General features: G+C 50.2%; 7 protein-coding genes across 7 annotated transcripts; 6 read left to right on the top strand and 1 right to left on the bottom strand.

Moving 5' to 3' along the window:
* Window positions 1-523: 523 nt before the first annotated feature.
* On the top strand, window positions 524-2,812 carry T310_6810 (uncharacterized protein; the record flags this gene model as incomplete). Its single annotated transcript, XM_013470393.1, has 1 exon — window positions 524-2,812. One exon carries the CDS (start codon window positions 524-526, stop codon window positions 2,810-2,812), a length of 2,289 nt encoding a protein of 762 aa, XP_013325847.1.
* A 1,668-nt stretch (window positions 2,813-4,480) lies between these two features.
* T310_6809 (TRNA-specific adenosine deaminase) lies at window positions 4,481-6,546 on the top strand (the record flags this gene model as incomplete). The annotated part of the gene is made up of 3 exons (XM_013470392.1): window positions 4,481-4,643; window positions 4,902-4,944; window positions 5,013-6,546. The coding sequence occupies 3 exons, from the start codon at window positions 4,481-4,483 to the stop codon at window positions 6,544-6,546; spliced, it is 1,740 nt and encodes a 579-aa protein (XP_013325846.1).
* A 446-nt stretch (window positions 6,547-6,992) lies between these two features.
* On the top strand, window positions 6,993-12,301 carry T310_6808 (Protein phosphatase; the record flags this gene model as incomplete). Its single annotated transcript, XM_013470391.1, has 5 exons — window positions 6,993-9,380; window positions 9,576-9,579; window positions 9,879-9,931; window positions 10,001-10,489; window positions 10,547-12,301. The coding sequence occupies 5 exons, from the start codon at window positions 6,993-6,995 to the stop codon at window positions 12,299-12,301; spliced, it is 4,689 nt and encodes a 1,562-aa protein (XP_013325845.1).
* Window positions 12,302-12,809: 508 nt separating this feature from the next.
* T310_6807 (40S ribosomal protein S3) lies at window positions 12,810-13,905 on the top strand (the record flags this gene model as incomplete). Its single annotated transcript, XM_013470390.1, has 3 exons — window positions 12,810-12,963; window positions 13,111-13,424; window positions 13,573-13,905. The coding sequence occupies 3 exons, from the start codon at window positions 12,810-12,812 to the stop codon at window positions 13,903-13,905; spliced, it is 801 nt and encodes a 266-aa protein (XP_013325844.1).
* Window positions 13,906-14,554: 649 nt separating this feature from the next.
* On the bottom strand, window positions 14,555-16,931 carry T310_6806 (Phenylalanine--tRNA ligase; the record flags this gene model as incomplete). The annotated part of the gene is made up of 10 exons (XM_013470389.1): window positions 14,555-14,609; window positions 14,667-14,826; window positions 14,909-15,699; window positions 15,770-16,011; window positions 16,070-16,336; window positions 16,393-16,519; window positions 16,573-16,649; window positions 16,702-16,721; window positions 16,775-16,815; window positions 16,879-16,931. 10 exons carry the CDS (start codon window positions 16,929-16,931, stop codon window positions 14,555-14,557), a joined length of 1,833 nt encoding a protein of 610 aa, XP_013325843.1.
* Window positions 16,932-17,779: 848 nt separating this feature from the next.
* T310_6805 (Phosphoprotein phosphatase) lies at window positions 17,780-20,114 on the top strand (the record flags this gene model as incomplete). The annotated part of the gene is made up of 8 exons (XM_013470388.1): window positions 17,780-17,887; window positions 17,921-18,026; window positions 18,078-18,241; window positions 18,294-18,785; window positions 18,844-18,958; window positions 19,010-19,154; window positions 19,213-19,720; window positions 19,776-20,114. 8 exons carry the CDS (start codon window positions 17,780-17,782, stop codon window positions 20,112-20,114), a joined length of 1,977 nt encoding a protein of 658 aa, XP_013325842.1.
* Window positions 20,115-20,962: 848 nt separating this feature from the next.
* On the top strand, window positions 20,963-21,905 carry T310_6804 (uncharacterized protein; the record flags this gene model as incomplete). The annotated part of the gene is made up of 2 exons (XM_013470387.1): window positions 20,963-21,257; window positions 21,334-21,905. 2 exons carry the CDS (start codon window positions 20,963-20,965, stop codon window positions 21,903-21,905), a joined length of 867 nt encoding a protein of 288 aa, XP_013325841.1.
* Between the last annotated feature and the right edge of the window lie 435 nt (window positions 21,906-22,340).

Below are 22,340 nucleotides of genomic sequence, written 5' to 3'. Positions count from 1 at the left end.
GTCCCTTGTTCATACTTTTCTGAAGCGCAAGCCGCTTACGACAGACGAGGGGTGTTGCCTAATAGTTACCTACTTAACTAAGGCAGAGAGGTACATACGTGAACATACAGCACATGCGCCTGTCACAGTCTGCGAGATTAGCGAACAAGTCTCTCATATCAATTGTTTGTTTAAATCAAAATTCCCTCCAGAAGCGAAAAAAGAACATAGTGACTGTCCTAGCGAAGAGCCGAGTCCAGTCGAGCCGTAAAGAGGAGATGCATTCTGCTGCGTCTTACCAGTGAGAACCGAGAAAGAAACATTGACATTAATCAATCATCGCATCGCATCGCATCAGTGCAGCTACCTACGGGTCTAGCTGCCTCGTTGATTCTCTTCTTCCCCATTCTTTCGAATCGTGCCCTGTCCTCTTCCCTAGCTCCACAAAAGGAAGAAGCTGAAGCCAAGTGAAACGAATCCAGAAGAAGCTTGGTTCTTGGAGGCTGTTTGATTGATCAAGGTCCTACAGACAGGACAGACTTAAATGGCTGCCTTGCACGAAGCGCTACGAAGTCTGGCCCCGGTTTCCTGGGACGCCATTCCTACAAATTCGCCGGACGAATTGCGAGCATACACCGCTAAGATATTTAAAGATTCAAGATTGATCGTCGAGACGGTCCCGGAGCCTTCCTCACCATGCATATCCCGCAGTCATCTTGACTTGAAGTCGCCAGTATCGGCCCCGCAGCTCGCGTCATTGAAAAAGGAATGGGGAAAGCCAATCAAGATAAACAATGCAAAGGAGAATCCCCTTGGTATTTCTATATACAAGCTTAATGGGAGGGATGGCAAGGGTGCATGGTTTGCTCGTCGCAGCATCCACGAGGGCCTACCGTTCAGCAGGTGGAAAGCAAAAATGCAGGTGGAGATGGAGGAGACCCTGAAGGCGAGACAAGAGGAGATAAGGCAGGGCCAGACTCCCGGAACGAGTATCCGGGGCATCGGCGGAGACAGAAAATTGGAGATGGTCGAAATTCGCGATGCAAGTCGAGAAGGCGTGCTGGGACACATTGAAGTGTACCAGCTTTCCGCTCAATTCCCGGGTCCCACGACACCACGCGACTTCGTAACGCTCATGATCACGACAGACAGAGCATTGGATGATCATGACGACACCCAGCTACCGCGAAGCTATCTCATCGTCTCGAAACCCTGCGATCACCCAGATGCGCCGCCACGTGGAGGCTATATACGAGGACAATACGAATCTGTGGAGCTCATCAGAGAAATACCGGTGAAGTCAAGCGCGAAAAAGACTTCGTCCAAAACAAAAGTCCACGAACGTCCGGCACCACCACGCGCCGCTTCCTTGCCTGCTCATCTTAATTATCAAGGGAACACTCGTTCGGAGGATCAGCTACAAGATTGCGCCTCGGATAGATCAGCACCACACAGCGCTCCAACGAGCAGAAATAGAGGGCAAACAGAGACTGCAGTGAAGGACCAGCAAGAGGGGGAGACTGAAGATGACGAAGTCGTTACAAATCCTGTGGAGTGGATTATGATCACTCGGAGCGATCCTGGTGGCAGCGTACCAAAATGGATGGTGGAACGGGGAACCCCGAGAAGTATCGCAGTGGATGCTGCGAAGTTTTTGAACTGGGCATCACAACCGGATCAGCCAGATGTGGTGTCTGGCGACGTTGAAAATCAACGGAGGGAAAGCATCAGCAGTCTTGAGATGAATGGAAGCCTGGCAGGTATCGACGGGGCAGAAGATGTGCAGGCCGACAGCAAAAGAGTGAAGCAGCTCAATGAATCAATAGGCAATTTTGCGGAAGCCTGGACTGATGATGACGATGACGACGACGACGACGATGATGATGAGCCGCAGACAGAAAATGGTTTGTGGGCCAGCGTCAGCAGCATAATCCAAACGATGGAAAGCTATGCACCTCGAGCGGTTCTGAATTATATTCCTGGTCATTCACCACAACAGTCCGAGAGTAAGTCCGGAAATAGAACGGTGCCAGTCATGGCCTATTCGGGGAGCGCCCAAGATGATGATAACGGTGCTTCATTGATGAGCGACGATAGTTTTACCAGCGCAGACTCCAACATGGACGTATCCGTTTCGGGCGATGCTGTGCCTCCGTCGACTGCTCACCGGGGTCATTCTCAATCATCCATATCTCTTGGAGGTTCTTCCAACGGCCCCAAGGACAGTACAGAGGCGCTTGCCCAGAGCAGTGATCGCAAGTCGAAAATAACATCCCACGAGAAGGAGCTCGCTAAGCTCGCATCCCGCAAGAAAGAAGTGGAAACCAAATTAAGGACAGTCCGTTCAGAAATCGAATCTCTTGGTCGTCATCCCGCAGTGCATGACTTCGAAAGCGGACCCGATAGTGATCGCACCAGCACCAGCAGCAACGTGACCAGGCAGAACGGCAACAAAAAGGCCCAAACCCACTCCCAAACCCAGGCGGCAGTCCAGGACCAGAAACGCCATGCGCAGTTGTCCCGGACCGAATCGAAACTCGTCTCCCAACTGCACAAGATCGAAGCGCAACAACTCAAAACCGCGAACAAGCTCGAATTACGCCAGCGCAAGGAGGCGCAACGCAGGGAGAAAGCACGCTCGCGGTCGGAGATCGAAGACCTGCGCCGGGAAGTTGACGATCTCAGGAGACAGGTGCAGGAACTCCGCGATGAGCGGGGGCGATGGCTCGATCTGGTCGGACGACTCCAGCGGGAAAACACCAGGCTCGTGGCTGCAAATAGCAGTGCGAGCTTGAGGGGGTTGTCGAGCAAAGAGGGCTACGGGACCGATTAACAGCTGACAGACTATGCACAGTGGAGTGCAATACATACATACAGAGTCCTTCCTGCATCCTTTAATCTGCACAGGCCAGTTGCATTACTCCTGACTAACTGGCTGACTCAATGCATACACATAAAACTATTTTTTACTACTGTAAATACTGAACGTCTGGAAACGTTCAGGTTTGAGTTGGCTTTGGGTTTTAGTTTTGGTTCCGGCGTCGAGGTTCTGATACTTGTCTCATTCTGGGAACATTGCATGATAAATTAACTGACTGATGAATTGATGAATTTTTTTGTCCATTACCATAATAGCGATAATGAGCAGTACATACACGTTTTTATGATTGACATGTCTGTCTTGTCCCATTTTTGTCCCATTTTTTCCTCCTTGTTTAACAGGACCTGGCCCTACTGTTAAAACAATCATTCCTCTCTTGAGGTTGTGTTGTATGATATGATATCCCTCTCCTTCGAAGCCTTGTTGACCACCCCTTCATTGCGACCGACATCTGTGGCAAGAGGACCGTAGTAGAGTGAGGTAGATCAACAGGTTTCTCTGCTTCGTAGAAGAGCGGCGGTAAACCTTGACTTAGCATCACCCCCCGGAGCTATGCGTATTTTTTCCCCTTCCCCTCACTAGGTCCTATTCTCGTATTTGATCATGCCAGTGCATGCGCAGACAGATCGCAATGACGGGCTGGCTTCTAGATCAAAATGGAGGGAGTTCCGAGACTTTCCCTCCAGAAGAAGCGACCAACTAGCTCATCTTGTAGCTAGCTAGCTAATTGCCCAGTAGTTCGAGTTGAGATAACTTGACAGCTGCAGCTGATCGACTTGTCACCGAGTCTGCAGAAAAATTGGCCCCAGTCCATATGCTTGAATTCGACAGATGGATGGGGAAAGGAGTCCCAGTTCGGCCCAGACGTAAGACCGAAGGATCCAAGCTATGATATGCATGTCTCATAAATTATTCTTGTGGCTGCACAGAAACAAGGTCAACAATTTCTGCCCATGACGAACTTGTCACGAAACAATAAAAAAAAAAGAGAGAGAGAGGTGTAAGAGAAAGGGAAAGACGTACCTCTGGCGGATTCCCCGCGCCCCGAACCATCTTCTCGATCATCGCCGCCCGTACTTTCTCCTTGGGCTCGCCCATCCCAATAGCCATATAGCTCAGTATGGGCGGATGACCGATGTACGAAGCGTAGCTGTCGCGGATGATGTTGGACGTCCACTCGTACTTGGTCGTGTCGGCGTGACCCGTTCCGACGTACCGCGCCTGAAGGGCTTCAAGGTTCTGGAGCGTGCGGAGCTTGTCGGCCATTGTAGGGACTTTTTGATAATAGTGTCAGGGTAGATATGATATCAAGTGATGTTGGTTTGCTGGAGGGCAGATGAGGAAGGGACGATCGGAGACGTATTATTAGATGGATTGATCTCGAGGTCAGATAGAGATCTTCTTCTGCGGATATCGACCACGTGACTAGAGCTGCCACTTAACTCGACATCCAATGAGAGACCGAGTTTCAAACTTATTACTACCACTACCCACTTTAGGTATCAAATCCAGGAACCTACCTCTGCAATGAATATTATAATATAATTTCCAAACCACTCAATAAAATCGATATATAATAGCAGGAAAAGAAAAAAAAACAGGAAAAAAAATTTTTTCTTGATGGAAGATCCAGAACCGAATCCTCCGCACGCCTCGCTACCATCCCGCATAGCTGCCCTGGTCCATGCACATTTCGACGCTCTGCCCTCTCGGTGCAAACCGACGATTAGGGAGGATGGGTCACGGGAATGGATCCCCATGAGCGGGATCGTTGTTGTAAAAGGTGTGTGTTTTTGTATATCCCATATATATATTTTTATGGCTTTTGTAATGAATTTATATGAATTATGCACATTTAGTTGGATGTGTCTCAAATGCAGAATTGTTTCCAGTTGTTGACTGATTGTCTCGTTGATATTCGTTTCAGAAATTATTGCCTAATTTTTGCATAAGTTTTATTGCTGTTAGTGGCAGTTTTTCTGCATAACTGCTATGAGTAGAAACAAAAGTACTGACGGACCTTCTTAACTACGGACAAAAGGAGAGGATACGCCTTCAGAGACGCTAACCTGTGTGGCGGTTACGTATGTCCTTCATAAGCTTCCTTTTTTTTTACTTCTAATTATTGCTTCTCAAGCTAATATTACTCCAGAACCGGTGCGAGATGTCTTTCTTCCTCTCATATTCCGCGATGTCGAGGACTGGTGCTCCACGACTGCCATGCAGAAATCCTCGCCATTCGCGCTTTTAACTACTGGGTTTTGAGCGAATGCGATTCCATTATTCGTCATGAACAGCAAGCAGATAATTCTCAGAAAGATGGGAAATCGTCTTCAACGAACGACGGTTCTCCATTTGTCCGGAGAAGGCCCCGGCAGACTTCCTCAGAGTCAGGCCACGAGTCGCGCGACTTTTGGCCGCCATTCGAGATCTGCCCCGATGTCAAGATCTACATGTATTGCACCTGCGCCCCCTGTGGTGATGCCAGCATGGAGCTCTGCATGGCCGCCCAGGAGGACCCAACACCGTGGGCCGTGACCCCCAAACCGGAACTCCAGACCGACGAAGGCATGACATCTAACATTCCCTCGGTTCAAAATCTCTTGGACGGTCGTGCGCACTTCTCCATCCTGGGTGTAGTCCGTCGCAAACCTGCCCGTGCGGACGCAGAGTCGACTTTGAGCAAATCGTGCTCGGATAAACTGGCCCTGCGCCAGGTGACCTCTCTGCTCTCATACCCTGCCAGTCTCCTCGTCGCTCCCACGGAGAACGCGTATCTGGCCGGGCTTATCCTGCCAGAGGAAGAGATCAGCTGTGTTGCATGCGACAGAGCATTTGGTGCAGGTCCGACTGGGAGGATGAGAGAACTGGCGTGCCGATGGTGGCGAAACGACGGATGTCGGTCAGACGAGAAGTACGGATATCGATTTCGGCCTTTCGAGGTTCTCTCTGTCCCGACTGAAACCGTGGAAGCTCTATGGCCGTACGGGAAAAAGAAGGCAGAAGTCATACCGACATCATCCAAAGGCCGCAAAAAGAACAGTGGCAAGCCTAGCAACATCTCCGCCGTGTGGGTCATAGCCCCTTCTTCTTCTTCCCAGGTCCCGTTTCAGATGAGAAGCGGGTCAGAGAATGAAGCGAAAAAGCATAAGGTGAGAGCTGCGACGACCACCGGTCTCGTTGAAACAATCATCAATGGTGTCAAGCAAGGGAACCAAGCTGCCTCGATCACCGCACGAGGTTCCTCTGTCCTCTCCCGAGCGAAGATGTGGAATCTCCTCCGTGACATCGTCACGAAGATATTGTCTCCTCCTTCTGATAATGATAATGATCATGATAATGCTGCCGTTGTATCTGATGACAGGGGAGATGCCTCGACGAGCCTGAAAACGAATGAAAGGGACAGCTATTCACGTCCATGGCGAACAATCCTTGAAGCGCCATCATACGAGCAATTCAAAAGACCTTCTGAAGGATTTCTGGAAGAAGAAGATGGCTGCTCCTCAATACCAATACAGTTACCGCCACATCTACGGTTACGGAAGTTAGCCATGCAAGACGCAAAGCGCGTCCTGAAACCATGGATACCGAACCGGGGAGATGAAGACTGGAACGTGACGGAGGTGATTGTCGCAGATCGTCGGAATAAGAATGTAGATAGAAAGGTCCTGAAAATGGAATCATGAGCTAGAAATAATGTTATATACATAACAAGCTAAGAGTCACTTCTCTAATGAGTGAGCAGCCAAGGCTGCCATGAAGCTTCCACTCCTGCTAATGCGATTTCTGGCAGGAAGGGAGAGGCACAGTCAATTCTGCTTTGGTACAGTGCATCATGCCACTACTATTGCGTCAACGGCTATAGTATCACTCTTGCGAATACCGCAGTACCATTGGACACGTTTTAAACATCCCATAGTTTTAATTATGCTTACGACTTCATGTTGGGAAAAGTAGATAGTCAACTGTAGGTAAATGTAGGCCTCAGGCATATTTCCTGTTACGGTTAGCGTGGTTTGGTACTCCAAGCTTGTAATAAAAACTTCCGCTCGTACAAGCAATCCGGGGCAGCTTCACTCCGATAAGGAAGGGTTATTCCAGACACTGGGACCAGTGTCTGTCTTGGTTCCACATGTTTGTCAGGTCTGCAAGACATGCAGTCGGCTCTCTACGACTTCGCCTAGCGACCTCATGCAGAGAGGCGCTCGTTCCCAGCGTCTATTCCCGGCGCGGCGCGCTTTCTCACTACCACTCCGCGATCGATGACGATGACGATGACATTCGCTTCGATACTGGCCAGCGGTCAGACCGCCGACGGCATTCCTTGTATCTGCGCAGGCCCCAGGATCGTTCAAATGACCATAAAAAGGTTCTCGATGTCGATGCCCTCGGCAAGCCTGCAGAGGTGCTTGTCGTACCGCATCGGAAACGCCGACGACAAGCAGAGTCCAAAGTTCAGAATGTGGCTGACCAAAAGCCGAAAATCGACGGTCTTCCCTACATTATGGGGGAGCTGGACAGCGAACTGAATGCGCCGCCTGACACAGACTATTCCGTCCACATGGAAAATCTGCGCTTGATGTATCAACCGGGTGATAAGTTGCAGCACGAGGATTGGATGAAGCTTCGCCAAAAAGTCGAGCAGTCATTTACCTCCGATCAGCTGTCAGAATATATTTCTCGGTTTCAGCGACCCAGTCTCACATCGCAGCAAAGTGATCAACAAGATCAAACTGGTGAACATGGGACGTGGAAGCCAGGCAAATCATTCTATTTGGACATGGACTCTGAAAACCAGGAACACATGTCGAGCAGGGTGGCGAGATATCAGGATCTTAATGGAAAGAAATTGCTTTCTGAACGGATCCTTCGAGATTGCTGGCAACTCGGTGTTGCGGGCGAAGTTGGCCAGCTTGACGTTCAGCTGCCATCCCATGCAATCTCCCTGCTCCTCACATCCGACCGCTACTCGTTCGAGGAGCTAGCACATTCCCATGAAGCAAAAATCGATGTTAGCCATTCTTTGAATCTCGTTAGGATCACTGGCAGTCAGAGTGCCTGTGAATCAATCCGCGAACTCATAGACGACTTCGTCTATCGGATTCGCGAGGAATCTATTGACCTATCTTTCCTCAACACCCTCCGAGATGGTAACTGCGATCCGTCGAGTTCCGAATTCTTGGACTGGGTGGACAGGTCGTACGGCGTTTCTTGCAAAAGGGAGGGCCGTCGATCCAAAGGCACGATCTACTATCCGGCAGACAACAAGGAAATGGCGGACAGGGCGCGAAGGGATCTGGAACTTGCTAATCTCACAAGAGCTGCTGCTCCTGTACCCTTCTGTACCTATGTGCCAGCATCCCAGGAGGCAAACGTGTATGCGGTGAAGACAGAAGGCGCAACCTCATGGGTTGATAGGCGGAAGCAGTGGTTCAGATGGTCCGTGGAATCGGCTCAAGGTGATACTTCTGACAAGTCGTCTCCACCACTTTTCGAACAGCATCACTCGCGTTTGTCTTCTGATATTCTGGGACTGCTACGGGGCACGTCAAATGCGAATACAGGCCCCGCAGAAGATGACGTAGAGGAAACCTTGACTGCCACTGTCGGGAAATGTCTTTTCCTACGTCGACCCGCAATGGATGAGACGACTGTCAGTGCGGCTCGTCTTGGTGAACTATCGCTGCCTCGGATTTTCACAGGGAACATTCCCAAGATTTCACGGTTCTTACGGCTTTTGACTCCATTCCCAGGCAGTGATGATCAAAAGCTTCACCGAATCAGACTGACTCCATCGAGCACGAATTCACATCCCATGCCTCCACTCGAGCTGGAGTTCGGGATAAGAACTGGAGATGATTGGACTCCGTCTGCTTCGGATCTAGTCGTGAAGAAAGTGAAAGCAGTTGTCAAGGAGAACAGTATTGACTATCTGCTTCCTGAAACTGGGCTGGACATTCGTTTCACGAGGACAATCTATCGGAATCTCCTCGTTTCTCCTCACAATACCCCCGAAAGTGGTGCTGAAGTCTCTGACGGCGAAGCCGTTCTGGCAGAGATCCAGAAATGCCTGGAGCAACTTGTCGTCAACTACAGAACAAATCCACACGTTACTCTACCCCCGTTTTGTCATCTACAACTACCGAAGAAAGTTGTTGAAAAGTGCCTACCAAGCGGCGATAGACAGACTGCTTCTACGCATTCAAATTCCGCCGACTCAATTAATGGGGTGGAAGGCAGTATAGGCGGGGAATACATGTTTCCCCCGGTGAACCATTTCGAAGGGACTCGCATTTTTCTATACGATTTCCTGGGAGAGAAGCTTAGCTATGGGTATCCCGAAGGCGGGCCTCTTTTTCCCCAGCAGACAACTCATCTCAGCCTTGGCATGGACGTGATACGGGCCAGTCGTTCGTCCGCCCTTGACGCCAACAAGGGCTTGTCAGAGGAGGAGATGTTGCAAAAAGAGTTCCATTCTTTTTATCGTACTGCATGCAAAATGGCGTTTGAATTGGGTAGGGTTCGGTTAACAGACTCTGCATAAAGGCGTTTATCCCCCTTCAGCCTGGTTGTACTATAGATTTAATTTTTTCTTCTTTGGACATTGTCTTATACCATTTATGTGTACAATATACAGTGATGAAAAGGCGATACAAAATGATGACCCTGTATCTATATTAAGTCTATATTAAGTATCACCACATAGTGATTGTAGAACCGTAAGTAATGTGCTTCGAGAGAAGACGCCATATACTCTGGACTTGCTGAGCCTCCGGGCGCATGGCGCAGGCCCACACGGCAGGAAACTGACGTAGCGAGGGGCGCCAACCGGTTCCACAAGTGCTGGATCACTGGACAGTGGACACACCTTGCTGATTAACACGACATACCTCTTTTTGCTTGAGATACTGTTCCATTCATATTGTCAGGACGTTTTCATTTACTGGACTATTTCTTTCTTTCCTTGGATCTGCATCATTCATGCAGTGAACAGATTCATGCGACTCTAACAATGAAGGTTCTGTGGATTCTGTGACAGCTGCCGACATGGAAAGAACACGGATAGCCAAGGTCGGTCTTCAATGCAATCATTGCCTTATGCTTTCTCCCATGTCTGACCCTTTCTTTTCATGGTTGTAGGTCGAAAATGTTACCCTGGCACGACGTGGCGAGCAGGTTACAGGCACGCTTCACTTGACTCCGCACCATCTCATCTTCTCGCATACTCCTCACGTGTCAGATGAAGCGCAAGCGCAGGGTACAGTTATCAGGCCGCGAGAACTATGGATCACCTACCCTATAATCTCCTTCTGCACCTTTCGCCCTGCGCCAGCTGTATCCAGACAGCCATCGTCGATTCGACTGCGGTGCCGTGACTTTACCTTCGTCTGCTTCTACTTCGCCAGCGAGTCTAAGGCGCGCGATGTCTATGAGACCCTCAAGCAATGGACATGCAAGGTGGGGCGAGTCGATAAGCTCTACGCTTTCACGTATCAGCCCCCGGCTCCGGAGCGAGATATCAATGGGTGGGAGCTGTACGACGCCAGGAAGGAGTGGGCTCGCCAAGGGATAGGGAAGGAGGGGTCCAATACCGGATGGCGGATTTCCCAGATCAATGCCGACTACACTGTATGCTCTCGTCGTGTCTCTTTTCAAATATCCCGGGAGCGTTGCTGACCCGCGCAGTTTTCTCCGACCTATCCGGCCCTGTTACCTGTCCCAGCGACAATATCCGATAATACGATCAACTATGCGGGAAGATACCGTTCGAGAGCGCGAATACCCGTGCTTACATATCTTCATCCCGTCAACAACTGCTCGATTACAAGAAGTTCACAGCCCCTTGTCGGTGTACGGCAGAATCGAAGCATCCAAGATGAGAAGTTATTGGCGGCGATATTCTCTACTTCCCGCTCGGAGAGGCCGTTGGCAAATGTCGCTTCTCCGAACCCTGAACAGGAATCCACCAATTCAAGTCTAGAGGAAGCGCCTGCTGGTAGCAACCCGGACTGTGAATTGACAAATTCGGAAGAATTTGAAGCTGAAATGGTGGCCTCCGCTCGAGGAGGCCGGGAGGAAAAGCCGCATATTTACGGCGCCCAACAGCGCAACCTCATAGTTGACGCCCGGCCTACCGTCAACGCATATGCGATGCAGGCGGTTGGACTAGGGTCTGAAAATATGGACAATTACAAATTCGCCACCAAGGCGTATCTTGGTATCGATAACATTCACGTGATGAGAGAGTCCTTGAACAAAGTCGTTGAGGCGTTGAAGGATTCGGATGTCACCCCGTTGGGTCCCAACAGGGAGCTTCTGGCTAAGAGTGGATGGTTGAAGCATATCGCTGCGATCCTAGATGGGGCAGGCCTGATTGCTCGCCAGGTGGGCCTCCAGCATTCGCATGTGCTCATCCATTGTTCGGATGGCTGGGATCGTACGAGCCAGCTCAGTGCTCTCAGTCAACTATGTCTAGACCCGTATTACAGAACGCTAGAAGGCTTTATGGTTCTGGTCGAGAAGGACTGGCTGGCATTCGGCCACATGTTCCGCCATAGATCGGGTCTGTTAAACAGCGAAAAGTGGTTTCAAATAGAAAACGACAGGATCGGAGGAGACTCGAATCGAGGGTTCGGAGATTCCGGCGGGCCTGGGAAGGCCCTAGAGAATGCCTTCCTAAGTGCAAAAGGCTTTTTCAACCGGGACAACTCCAGTAAGGACTCTCTCGCCGACTCTGATGGAGAACTACACGCCTATGATCATGAGGGCCCAGGACCGAGAAAAACGATACCGCCGAGGACGGCAATCAGTGAAAAGGAGGTCACCAAGGTCAAAGAGACCAGTCCGGTCTTTCACCAGTTCCTTGACGCGACCTACCAACTCCTGTACCAGTATCCTACCCGGTTCGAATTCAACGAACGCTTTCTACGGCGGCTCCTCTATCATCTCTATTCATGCCAGTACGGTACCTTCCTCTTTAACAGTGAGAAAGAGCGGGTGGAAGCCAATGCCAAGGCAAGGACCCGGAGCGTGTGGGAGTACTTTTTGGCTCGGAGGGAGCAATTCATCAATCCCAAGTACGACCCTACTATTGACGACAACAAGCGAGGCAAGGAGCGTCTGATCTTCCCGCGGACGAACGAAGTCCGATGGTGGAGTGAGGTCTTTGGTCGGACAGATGCCGAGATGAACGGGCCTCGAGTACAGGGGCCAAGTCGCTCTGGCCGAAATACTCCCACTGGTAGAAATACGCCTGTAGTTTCAAGAGTCGAGACTGCAGATCAATCCGCCGGCAGTGGCACGCCTAGTAATACGGCTCCCACTGGGATGGCGGCTATCACGGCTGGACTGTCCAGCCTGGGACTGCCCAAGAAGGAGAGCAGTCAAGAGAGCAAGATGGCTGGCAGTCGTACTGGTGATATGGAAGTCGAGATGCGGTGATTCGACGCTTAGAGCCTGTTATGAAGGATACCTGTGGGAAGCATCGGCGTACGGGACTGCATTGATTCGGATGGGCATGGTCTAGTAGAGTAAATTGTGTGGCATGTTTTGATTCGAGCATCGAGCATACCTTGGCGAGCCGTGTTGGAATGGCTATGAATATAAACTACTGCAATTGAGAATTATAATAGCGTGTCGTCTGGTTCTGATCGATCTTGTAAGGCTGTCGGCCGTTGCTAGTGTTATTTATCGCCGGTGGATCCGCGATGGCGGCCGCGCCCAAACAGGAAAAGCGGCCGCGGCGCACAAGCGAGGGCAAACCCCAAACCCTACGCGCGCAATCCCCCACTAACGAACCCTCAGAAAACATCACCTGCCGGGCTTGGGATTTCTACCGCACCTCCGGAGCTCTCGCCTACAAGTCGTCCAGCGTCCTCCAAAACCTCCCCGGCCGAATTTTCCTTCGACGCCAATCTTCTTTCTCTCCAATCCAGCAGAACCCGCAACCATGGCTGCTACCCAGGGAGCTATCTCGAAGCGCCGCAAGTTCGTCGCCGACGGTGTCTTCTACGCCGAGCTGAACGAGTTCTTCCAGCGCGAGCTGGCCGAGGAGGGTTACTCGGGCGTCGAAGTCCGTGTCACTCCTACCGTCACCGACATCAGTACGTTTCCCGATTATCTTTTCGTTTGATTGATGTGGTTTGCGGGGGATTGGTGTGGTGGAAGCGAGACATCGGTTTTCCAGAAAAAAATTTGGAAGAGGAAGATTGGAATGGAATTGAATGGATGCTAACGGATGCTCTTCACAGTCATCCGTGCTACCCACACTCAGGAGGTTCTGGGTGAGCAAGGTCGCCGTATCCGCGAGCTCACCTCCCTGATCCAGAAGCGATTCAAGTTCCCTGAGAACTCGGTCTCCCTCTATGCCGCCAAGGTCCAGAACCGCGGTCTCTCGGCCGTCGCTCAGTGCGAGTCCCTCCGCTACAAGCTGCTCAACGGTCTGGCCGTCCGACGGGCCTGCTACGGTGTTCTGAGATTCATCATGGAGAGCGGTGCCAAGGGTTGCGAGGTCGTTGTTTCCGGCAAGCTTCGCGCTGCTCGTGCCAAGAGCATGAAGTTCACGGTATGTCTAGCATTTCCGCCAGCAGGATAGTCAGTTGGTGTTGGGATCAATCTGGGACTCTTCGAAGTCGACTTTTTGGGGGTGGGGTTGATTTGTTGGATGGGTTGGAAATAAACGTCGCTGGATCAACTGACATGGGCTGTAATAGGACGGCTTCATGATCCACTCCGGTCAGCCTGCCAAGGACTTCATCGACAGCGCTACTCGTCACGTTCTCCTCCGCCAGGGTGTCTTGGGTATCAAGGTTAAGATCATGCGCGGTGCCGACCCGGAGGGCAAGTCCGGTCCCCAGAAGACTCTGCCCGACTCTGTCACCATCATCGAGCCCAAGGAGGAGCAGCCCGTCCTGCAGCCGATCAGCCAGGACTACGGCGCCAAGGCTCTGGCCGCCCAGCAGCTCGCCGAGCAGCAGCGGTTGGCAGAGCAGCAGGAAGCGGAGGCACAGGAAGGTGCGGGTGTGGACCAATATGCACAGGAGTAATCTCTTTTTTTCCCTTCTTTCTTCGTGTCCTTTCTCCTTTTCTTTTTCTTTTTTTCTCGTCATGTTACTCCCTTAAATCCTCTGCATATCATGTCTACTACTCCTCACCTACGCTACTACCTAAACTTCCCGCAATAACTTAAAAAAGAAAGAGAGAGAAAGAAAAATGGTATGGATGACTATCAAAAAAGAGAAAAGACATACCTACTTAAGAGGGTCATCGCTCCATCCTCCTCTGGGATGATCTGATCGGCTCGCAGCGGGGAGTGTGTTGCTGATGGATGCATTTAAAGAAAGAAAAGAGAGGGAGAGAATGGATGACGCTACTACCTGACTCATGTACGAGAGAACGGGCGCAGAGAGTGGTTTTTTTCCAAGTTAGGGCCAATGAAGAAAGAAAAAAAAAGTGGGAAAAAAAATGCTCTGTTATTTTAACTTATTTAACGTAGACACGTAATAAGTATATATATGCTGTATTTGATATATAGTTGCAAAGAGGGATTCATTCGTAGAATATTTTATATAGTGACTTCGTATCATTATATCTAAGCCATGTTACCTTTTTTTTTGGGCTGTCCTTATTTATTTACTCACTGCAAGACTTTTTTTTTGAAAAAAATTGCGAAAGGTCATGATTTATATTTATATCTCACTTAGAATTTGATCTATCATTTCTCATTGCGCTTTCATTTTTTTTCTTTGGTCTGTTTATATTTCGCTTGTATAGTGATATATTTTTTTTCTCCCCCTTCCGTACTTACAAGAAAACTTCAATGTTCATCTCAAGCGTGCTGACGGGGTATTTGAGGTCATACTTCTCCAACACGCTCGGATGCAGGATCCCAAGGGCGCCGATGACGTGCTCCTTACCCCCGATGCGCACGTGGATCGACGCAGCGTGGCCAGGGAGATAGGTTGGATCTGTAAGTAGCAAATATATCAGATTAGTAAAAAGGTTTCCAGCAATGCATGTGACAGTGTGAAAAACTGGATGCTTCCATACCGTCAAGTTCCTCAATCCAGTAGTGCGAGTTAGCCACGGCCGGGTTGTCAAGGTTCTTCTCGCCAGTGACAAAGGTGCACTTCAGCATGGCCATGATACGGTCGAGGAGCCCGTGGACAACCTCGAACCCGCTTGTCTTGCCGTACCAGGCGGCTGCGAAGTGTCTCTCGTTACGACTCTTGCGCTCCAAGGACAGGTCCTTGAACGCTACGTCGCTGACCTCGAAAACCTTGATCGGAACAGTGTGATGCTTGTTCTCCCTGATCGTCTTCAGCAAACCAGGCAAGAGGCTGGTGCGGACCACTTGGAATTCAAGCGTCTTCGGGTTGGCCAGTTTAACAGCTTGCCCATCGTCCTTGCGGTTGAGCCAAGCAAAGTTTTCGTCATGGGAACACAGGATCAGCGGTAACACCTCGGACCAACCAGCCATAGCAGCCTCCGTTCGGATGATATCGCTGAGCTTGTTGACCGGCAGCGGTTGAGCAATGGTCCCCGACTTGCTGGGGAAGGACCGCGGGAGTTCGTTGAAACCGTACGCGATAGCAACGTCCTCCATGATATCCGCTTGATGAAGGACGTCCGCCCGGGTCGGGGGAACGTCGACGTCGATCAGATTAGGAGATTCATTTGAAGGTTTGGCATTGTAAGCCATCCTCTTCAATAGTCGACAAATCTCCTCGGGCGAGAGATTCAGACCACAACATTGGTTAATATAAGAGACCTCGGCCTGGGTAGTCCGCGGTGAAAGATCCGGCACCACTCTGGTCTCATTGTTGTGTTCCGAAACAATCCTGACCGGTTCGACGCTATTGTTTGCCGAATGAGTGGTCTGAAAAGACAGGCGTTGGTAGCGAAACTTACGTGAACGGCTCGGCAGTATACTGAGAAAACATAGTGACCATAATTTTGTTCACAATCTCCAGTTTCGTCTTGTCAAGAGCAGTGATCTCAATGAACACGTTCTTAGTGTTGAGCGTAATTTTTGAATGGTTGCCGTTGATAATCGGTGGCAACGAGCACACAACACGTCTCGAGTCGTAAATGACCGGGTAGACCGGTGAGTCTCGAATGATATGGAGATATCGCCCCAGATGCTTGTCTTTCTGAATTGCTTTAACTTTAGCAATGGTGAAATTCGCCAACAGAATCAGGCCATATTACCTCGTAGAAGGTCATCAACTCTTCGCCATCCATTTCCTTCGTCTGATTCAAAGGCACGAAGCGGATGTCCTTGGGAGGAAGTGCCTCATAAGTGAACGGTCCTTTAATAGTGTCCAGGTCATGAGTGCCAATGGACACTAACGTCCTCTGCCGGGCAAGGTTCTGGTGGAGCTTGTCTTGCAATGCGATGAACGAGTCGTATCGCGCCTGGTCAAAAGTGACATTTCTAAGAATAGCCCCCGAAACATATGGTCTGATCCTGGCAGTCTGTGTCCGAGTCAATCTCTTGTTCGCGCAGTCTTCCAAATTTATTACCCACTCACATCTTCCTTCACAATGATAGTCTCCAGTTCTCCTTGAGGAGGCACCAGTCGGTAATTTGGCAGCGATTTCCGACCCAGGAAGATGTTGAGCATCAGAGAGATGCCCTCGAAACAAAGGAGGTCATATCTACACTGTTGTCAGCAACGCTCTCAGGATCACATCATAAATGGAGAACGGACCGATTCGCCGGAATCTCGATCTTGAGCTGGGGAGGCTCTTGCTTTCCATCCACGATCGGCCGCTCTGAGTTTGTTGTCTGTATCTCCTTTAGCACAATACTTGCGCTGCCAGTGTCGCCATAGCCTTACGTCTTCATCGAGCTCAATGCCTGGTTGACGTGGTTAGTTCAAGCCCCGCAGGGGAGGGGAATGACTGAATTACCGAACTCGAAGCATAACTCGTCAAACTCCTCCGTAGTATACCTAGCAGAGAATTGATTAACATATTAAATAACAAAGTATGGGCAGACAGAAGAGCGCACTCACTCTCGGCCCAGCTCCTTGAAGAGGGCGGCCTTGTCGACCGAGATAGTAGGCATGACGAGACTGATTTACGGGCGCCACAGAACGGGAGGGGGGTTCGGTTCTCGTTATTGTGAGCAAGTCGACAAGAAATCGGACTTACTCTTGTTCGAGGCAGAACAAGCACGAGCAGGCGACAGCAGGCTCTGTTCTGCCTTCACACGTCGACGAGTGCTTTTTCTCAGTTCGGTTGACACATTTCTCTGGACACGCCGAAGCCGCTGCACGGCCACAGCGCCCCTCGTTGCGGTGGCCAGTGCAGCCCCCAAGGCCCCTCACCAGCCACAAACCCGGTCGCGCGCGCTCCCAGGCGAGAGTCTCCAGAGCCATACCCCGACCGGCCTGCCAGCGAGCCTCAAGCTCACGGTCAGACATTTGGCCATCTACAACACCAGAATAGACCGCTCGTTTGTTTTCCCCGGTTCGTTATCATCCCAATCCAAGCAGAAGCACTTCGCTGCCATTTCTGAGGTCCATTCACGGCCGCTCTGGGGTCTCAATCCGAGTCTTGAGGTATGTTTCACGGCCACTGCAGCGGCTCAGCGTGTCACAGGCCTCCTGCCTGTCCAAACCCCACGAAACTCTCTGCCGGTCTTGTCCTGGCAACCTCAATCCCCCCTCCCATGCCCACACGCCCGCCCAAACCAGTCGATACTGATGCAAAGCTGTCTTTCTAGTGCCAAAACCTGCCTGGCGTCCATGCAGGACTTGCGCTCTTGGAATTATTGAATTACATCCTGTTTGTCTGGTCACTGGGTCGAGATACTGCCCCCCCAGTGTCTACTTTCTCGAGGACTTGGACCTGCCACATCCTAGCCTCATCGCTCCCTTTTGACAGCCCCGTAGCTCACGTACAGATCTCGCGATGGATTCCCAAGTCGAAAATGACGAGCTCTACCCCATCGCCGTCCTCATTGATGAGCTGAAGGTTTGCTACATCCAAAATCTCCTGGCTGATTCCGCGCGTGAGATGGTAAGGGTGCAAACTAACGAGAGGTGCGCATAGCACGATGACGTCCTCCTTCGTCTAAATGCGATACACCGTCTTTCTACGATTGCTTTAGCCTTGGGTCCGGAGCGGACGCGAGACGAGCTGATTCCGTTCCTTGATGGTCAGTTCCTGCCTGTGTAACGCATCATCGGAGATGACAATGGTCTAACAGGGACTGCTTTAGACTCCGTTGAAGATGAGGATGAAGTTCTGACAGCGCTCAGTGAGGAACTGGGCAACTTCGTAGAGTATGTTGGGGGTCCGGAGTACGGGCACGTGCTTCTCTCTCCGCTGGAGAATCTGGCGGCGATTGAGGAGCCTCTAGTCCGAGATAAGGTGGGACACATTCAGGTTAGGCTATCTCAATTATTCTCTAATGGTTTCGCAGGCCGTCGAATCCCTCAACAAGATTTGCGAGCAGCTATCCCAAAAGCAGGTGGAAGAGGAATTTTTACCCATGATCTCCCGCCTGTCAAAAGCGGATTGGTTTACTTCGAAGATCTCTGCCACCGGGCTTTACTGTGTCGCATATCGTAAAGTTTCCCCGGCTTTGCAGCAGGCCCTCCGACAGCAGTTTGGGGGTCTCGTACACGATGAGACGCCCATGGTGCGGAGGCAGGCCGCGAACAACCTGGCCAAATTTGTCAAGGAGTTGCCTACTCAAGTGATTATAGATGAAATGATTCCCTTGTTTCAATTCCTCACGAGTGATGATCAAGATAGCGTGCGTTTGCTCACAGTTGAAATTCTGATCTCCATTGCCGAGGAGATCCCCAAGGAACAGCAGTCAAGCCACGGTGTACTTTTGACGTCGTTGAGGAACTTGTTCGAGGACAAGAGTTGGAGAGTGAGGTACATGGTGGCCGATAAATTTGAAAAGGTATTCGTTTTGAGCTCGCAAGTTGGTCCAGGTCCCATGCTAATTGCTTTCTTTAAAGATGGCCAAAGCTGTCGATGACGAGGTTGTAACTCGCGATCTCGTGCCGGCATTTGTAAAGCTTCTCAAAGATAATGAGGCCGAAGTACGCACCGCAATTGCTGGCCAGATACCTGGTATGTATTCTGTCAGATCTTGAGTGTACTTCGCCGGCTGATTACTGCTAGGTTTCTGCAGCTTGATCGACCGCGAAACGCTACTTAACGAGATCATGACCAGCATTGAAGACCTGGTCTCGGACCAATCCCAACATGTCCGTTCTGCTCTGGCTACCCAGGTCAGCGGACTGGCCCCGATCCTCGGAAAGGACGAGTAAGTTTTGACTCTTATGGTGCCTGATGGTTCGGCACGAGACTTACGGCTGATTCAGAACGATCGCGCACCTTCTACCAATGTTTCTGCAAATGCTGAAGGATGAAAACCCGGAGGTTCGTCTACACATAATCTCGAAGCTTGACATAGTGAACAAGGGTATGGGCATTTCTCTGAGGCCTTCCATAAGTGAACTCCGACAGAGCGTCCTACTGACCATTGGCCCAGTTATTGGTATCGACCTCCTCTCCCAGTCACTCCTTCCTGCCATTGTTCAGTTGGCCGAAGACAAGCAATGGCGTGTCCGCCTGGCCATCATCGAATATATCCCTCTTCTTGCTAGCCAGCTTGGCGTCAAGTTCTTCGATGAAAAGCTCAGCAACCTCTGTATGGGTTGGCTCGGGGACACGGTCTTCTCCATCCGGGAGGCGGCTACACAAAATCTCAAGAAGCTCACAGAGGTTTTTGGCGTGGAGTGGGCAAACGGATCAATCATTCCCAAGGTCATGGCTATGGGACAACATCCCAATTATCTTTACAGAATGACGACTTGCTTTGCAATCTCGGTAAGGGCCCTTGCTATGAGGATCTGTGTGACATTCTTCGTTCTAACTTGTTCAGACTCTTGCACCTGTTGTCAATCTCAATATCATCGAAGCGTCTATACTTCCCATTCTTGATAAATTGGTGACGGACGACATCCCTAATATCCGTTTTAATGTTGCAAAGTCGTACGCAGTGCTGATTGATACATTACGACGTCTTCCCGCAGAGGGCACCCTCCAGGATCTGGAAAAATCGGGCCAAACGGGAACTCCATCACCACGCGGGCTGGAACTGATTCAGCAACGGATCCTCCCCAATCTGGAGAAGTTGCAGGAAGATGAGGATGTTGATGTCCGATATTTTGCCACAACTGCCGCAGGCGGCCACGAAGAAGTTATGCAGACCTCGCCGTAGGTTACTATCGTCAGAGAGCATCCTTGGCAGTTTTGCACTTCGGTTGTGGGTGTAGTGGGATCTATTTCCAGAGAAGCGAAGGAAGACTTCTGACCCATAGTTATACGTGGAAACTTGGGGACGGGTTGTCCTGTCAGGTTAGAAACATAATTAGCATTTTTGACAGACATGAAAAAGAAAAATGCACTGTGGCGGTTTACAATTCAAAGAAAACGTATGACTTCGTATTCCTCGTCAGCATGCCTCGCTGCAGAAGACGAGGATGCCGCTGGATACAGCATATACGGACCCACCAAATTGGTAATACAACTAGTCATCATATTGCGATCCCGTAGAAAGATTTGCAAAGGGTCCGGGAGCATGTCTATGTAGACACGTTATTGAAGCAAGAAATCAAATAAGAAGCCATCAATCAGGGACAATTACTGTAGAGATTGGATGTTCTCATCTGGTGGATAAATACCTTAGGTAGGTAATCCGGTATCCGCACGTGCGGCCTGCCGTCCGCACGTTCATTTGTCAGCATCGGGTGCTTTCCTGACAATGTTGTCCTTTCGACTTTGTAGCAGCAGAAATGAGTATTACAATTCTGTCTGTTGCAGGCAGCTCAAAAATTTGTCATACATATAGCTCTTGTTCATTTCTTGTGTCATAATCTGCTGCCTTCTAGTTATATATCTGCAGGAAGTCGTGTGAAATACCTCTGATGTGCTTGTATTGAAACTTGGATCTCCTAATAAGGAAGCCGGTCCATTTTCAGCATTCTTTAACTTGCTCCTATACAAGTTTGTCATTATAATATTCAATTGATCCTGAAATTGTGCCACATACTTACCGTGATTGCAACAATGTCTCTCTCATGGCCCTATCATTTTGTGTCCCTGTCGGAAAAGGAGATCCAGCGTCGTCGGGATGTTTTGGACCTCCGTGGTTATTATGCGCAGCTTTCTGCCCTTGCAGTTATTGCTGCAATTTCTCTTTATCGGTTCTATAGGGGGCCTCCTACAAGACGAACGATAACCAAGAGATCGTGGTGGGACTCACCACCTTTTCAGGGATGGACAGAAACTCGGAAGCAATACTCTATCACTCTTCTCTGGTTGCTGTTTTTGCTAGGTCTCTCCGTGTGGAATACCGGCGATGGTATGTTTAGATATCCAGAAGCCAGATCGACATAGGGCTTAGGGTGCAGTTCCTAGAAACGCTAATGGTTTGACAGATTATCTTCACCTAACCAAGGCTTTAGCGAATGTTTCGCTGTCCCAGCTACCTTTTCAAATGCTCCTTGCTCCTACGTCGTTCATCTTCACTTCAAATCCGGCGCTACCCTCCCTCTTATCATCTTTGACATCAATTCCCCAGACGACGCTGGCACCTTATCATCGTCTTTTCGGTCGACTCATCATCGTCCCTCTGCTATGTGGTCATGGCATTTTGTATCTCCTCTTCTATGTGCAGTCTTCTCACCCACTTTTCGGAACGTTGCTTGCAAAACGTATTCGGGATCTGGATGTCCAGTGTGGGCTTGCGGCGCTTGCAACAGCCCTTCTGGTATTGATCTTTGGTCGTTCAACTTTGTGGCAACTTAGGAGCTTGCAATGGCCCGGTCTGAGGAGTGCGGAGGAGAGACGACGAGTTTTCTACATCGGTCACCTGGTGCTCGTTGGCGCACTTCTGGCTTTGGCATATTCCCACGTCATCTATGCGCGACCTTATGTCCTTGAGGCTATCGGAGTATCCATCGCTAACTTGGTGTATTGTTGGCTGCTTGTTGGGAAAAGGAAGACCTGAAGATTCCCTTCAATTTCCAAATTATCCATGTCCATATCTTCAATAGGAAAAAAAAAAGAAGAACACAACTCTATTGCACCATGTTAAATCTGACGAAAGGAGACTGTCGCTGCCTCGTCCGTAAATAGCCTACTTCGAACTATCGTAAACATCATCACTGGTGCTTTCCTTGCCGTCTGGCATTCCTTATTGCCTGCTAAGGTTCAGCGAGACTCTCCTGGCGATAGAAACGGGTACAAGTAATCTAAAAATACAAAAGGTCGCGTGTCATTTGTTACACAGCAGCAGGGGTGAGTTCGTGATGATTCTGGATCCTTTGGACGGGTCTGGATTTCTGACTCCCGTCCCGTTGCAAGGCACGCAGCCAAGTCGGGCTTAGTGGCCGCGATTGTGCAGGGACCGTCACCGAGGAATAATTTCTACGATGTAATGGAC

The sequence above is a fragment of the Rasamsonia emersonii genome (assembly GCF_000968595.1).
Source record: "Rasamsonia emersonii CBS 393.64 chromosome Unknown ctg1118621760448, whole genome shotgun sequence".
Taxonomy (NCBI): domain Eukaryota; kingdom Fungi; phylum Ascomycota; class Eurotiomycetes; order Eurotiales; family Trichocomaceae; genus Rasamsonia; species Rasamsonia emersonii.
This window is presented reverse-complemented; position numbering and strand designations above follow the sequence as displayed.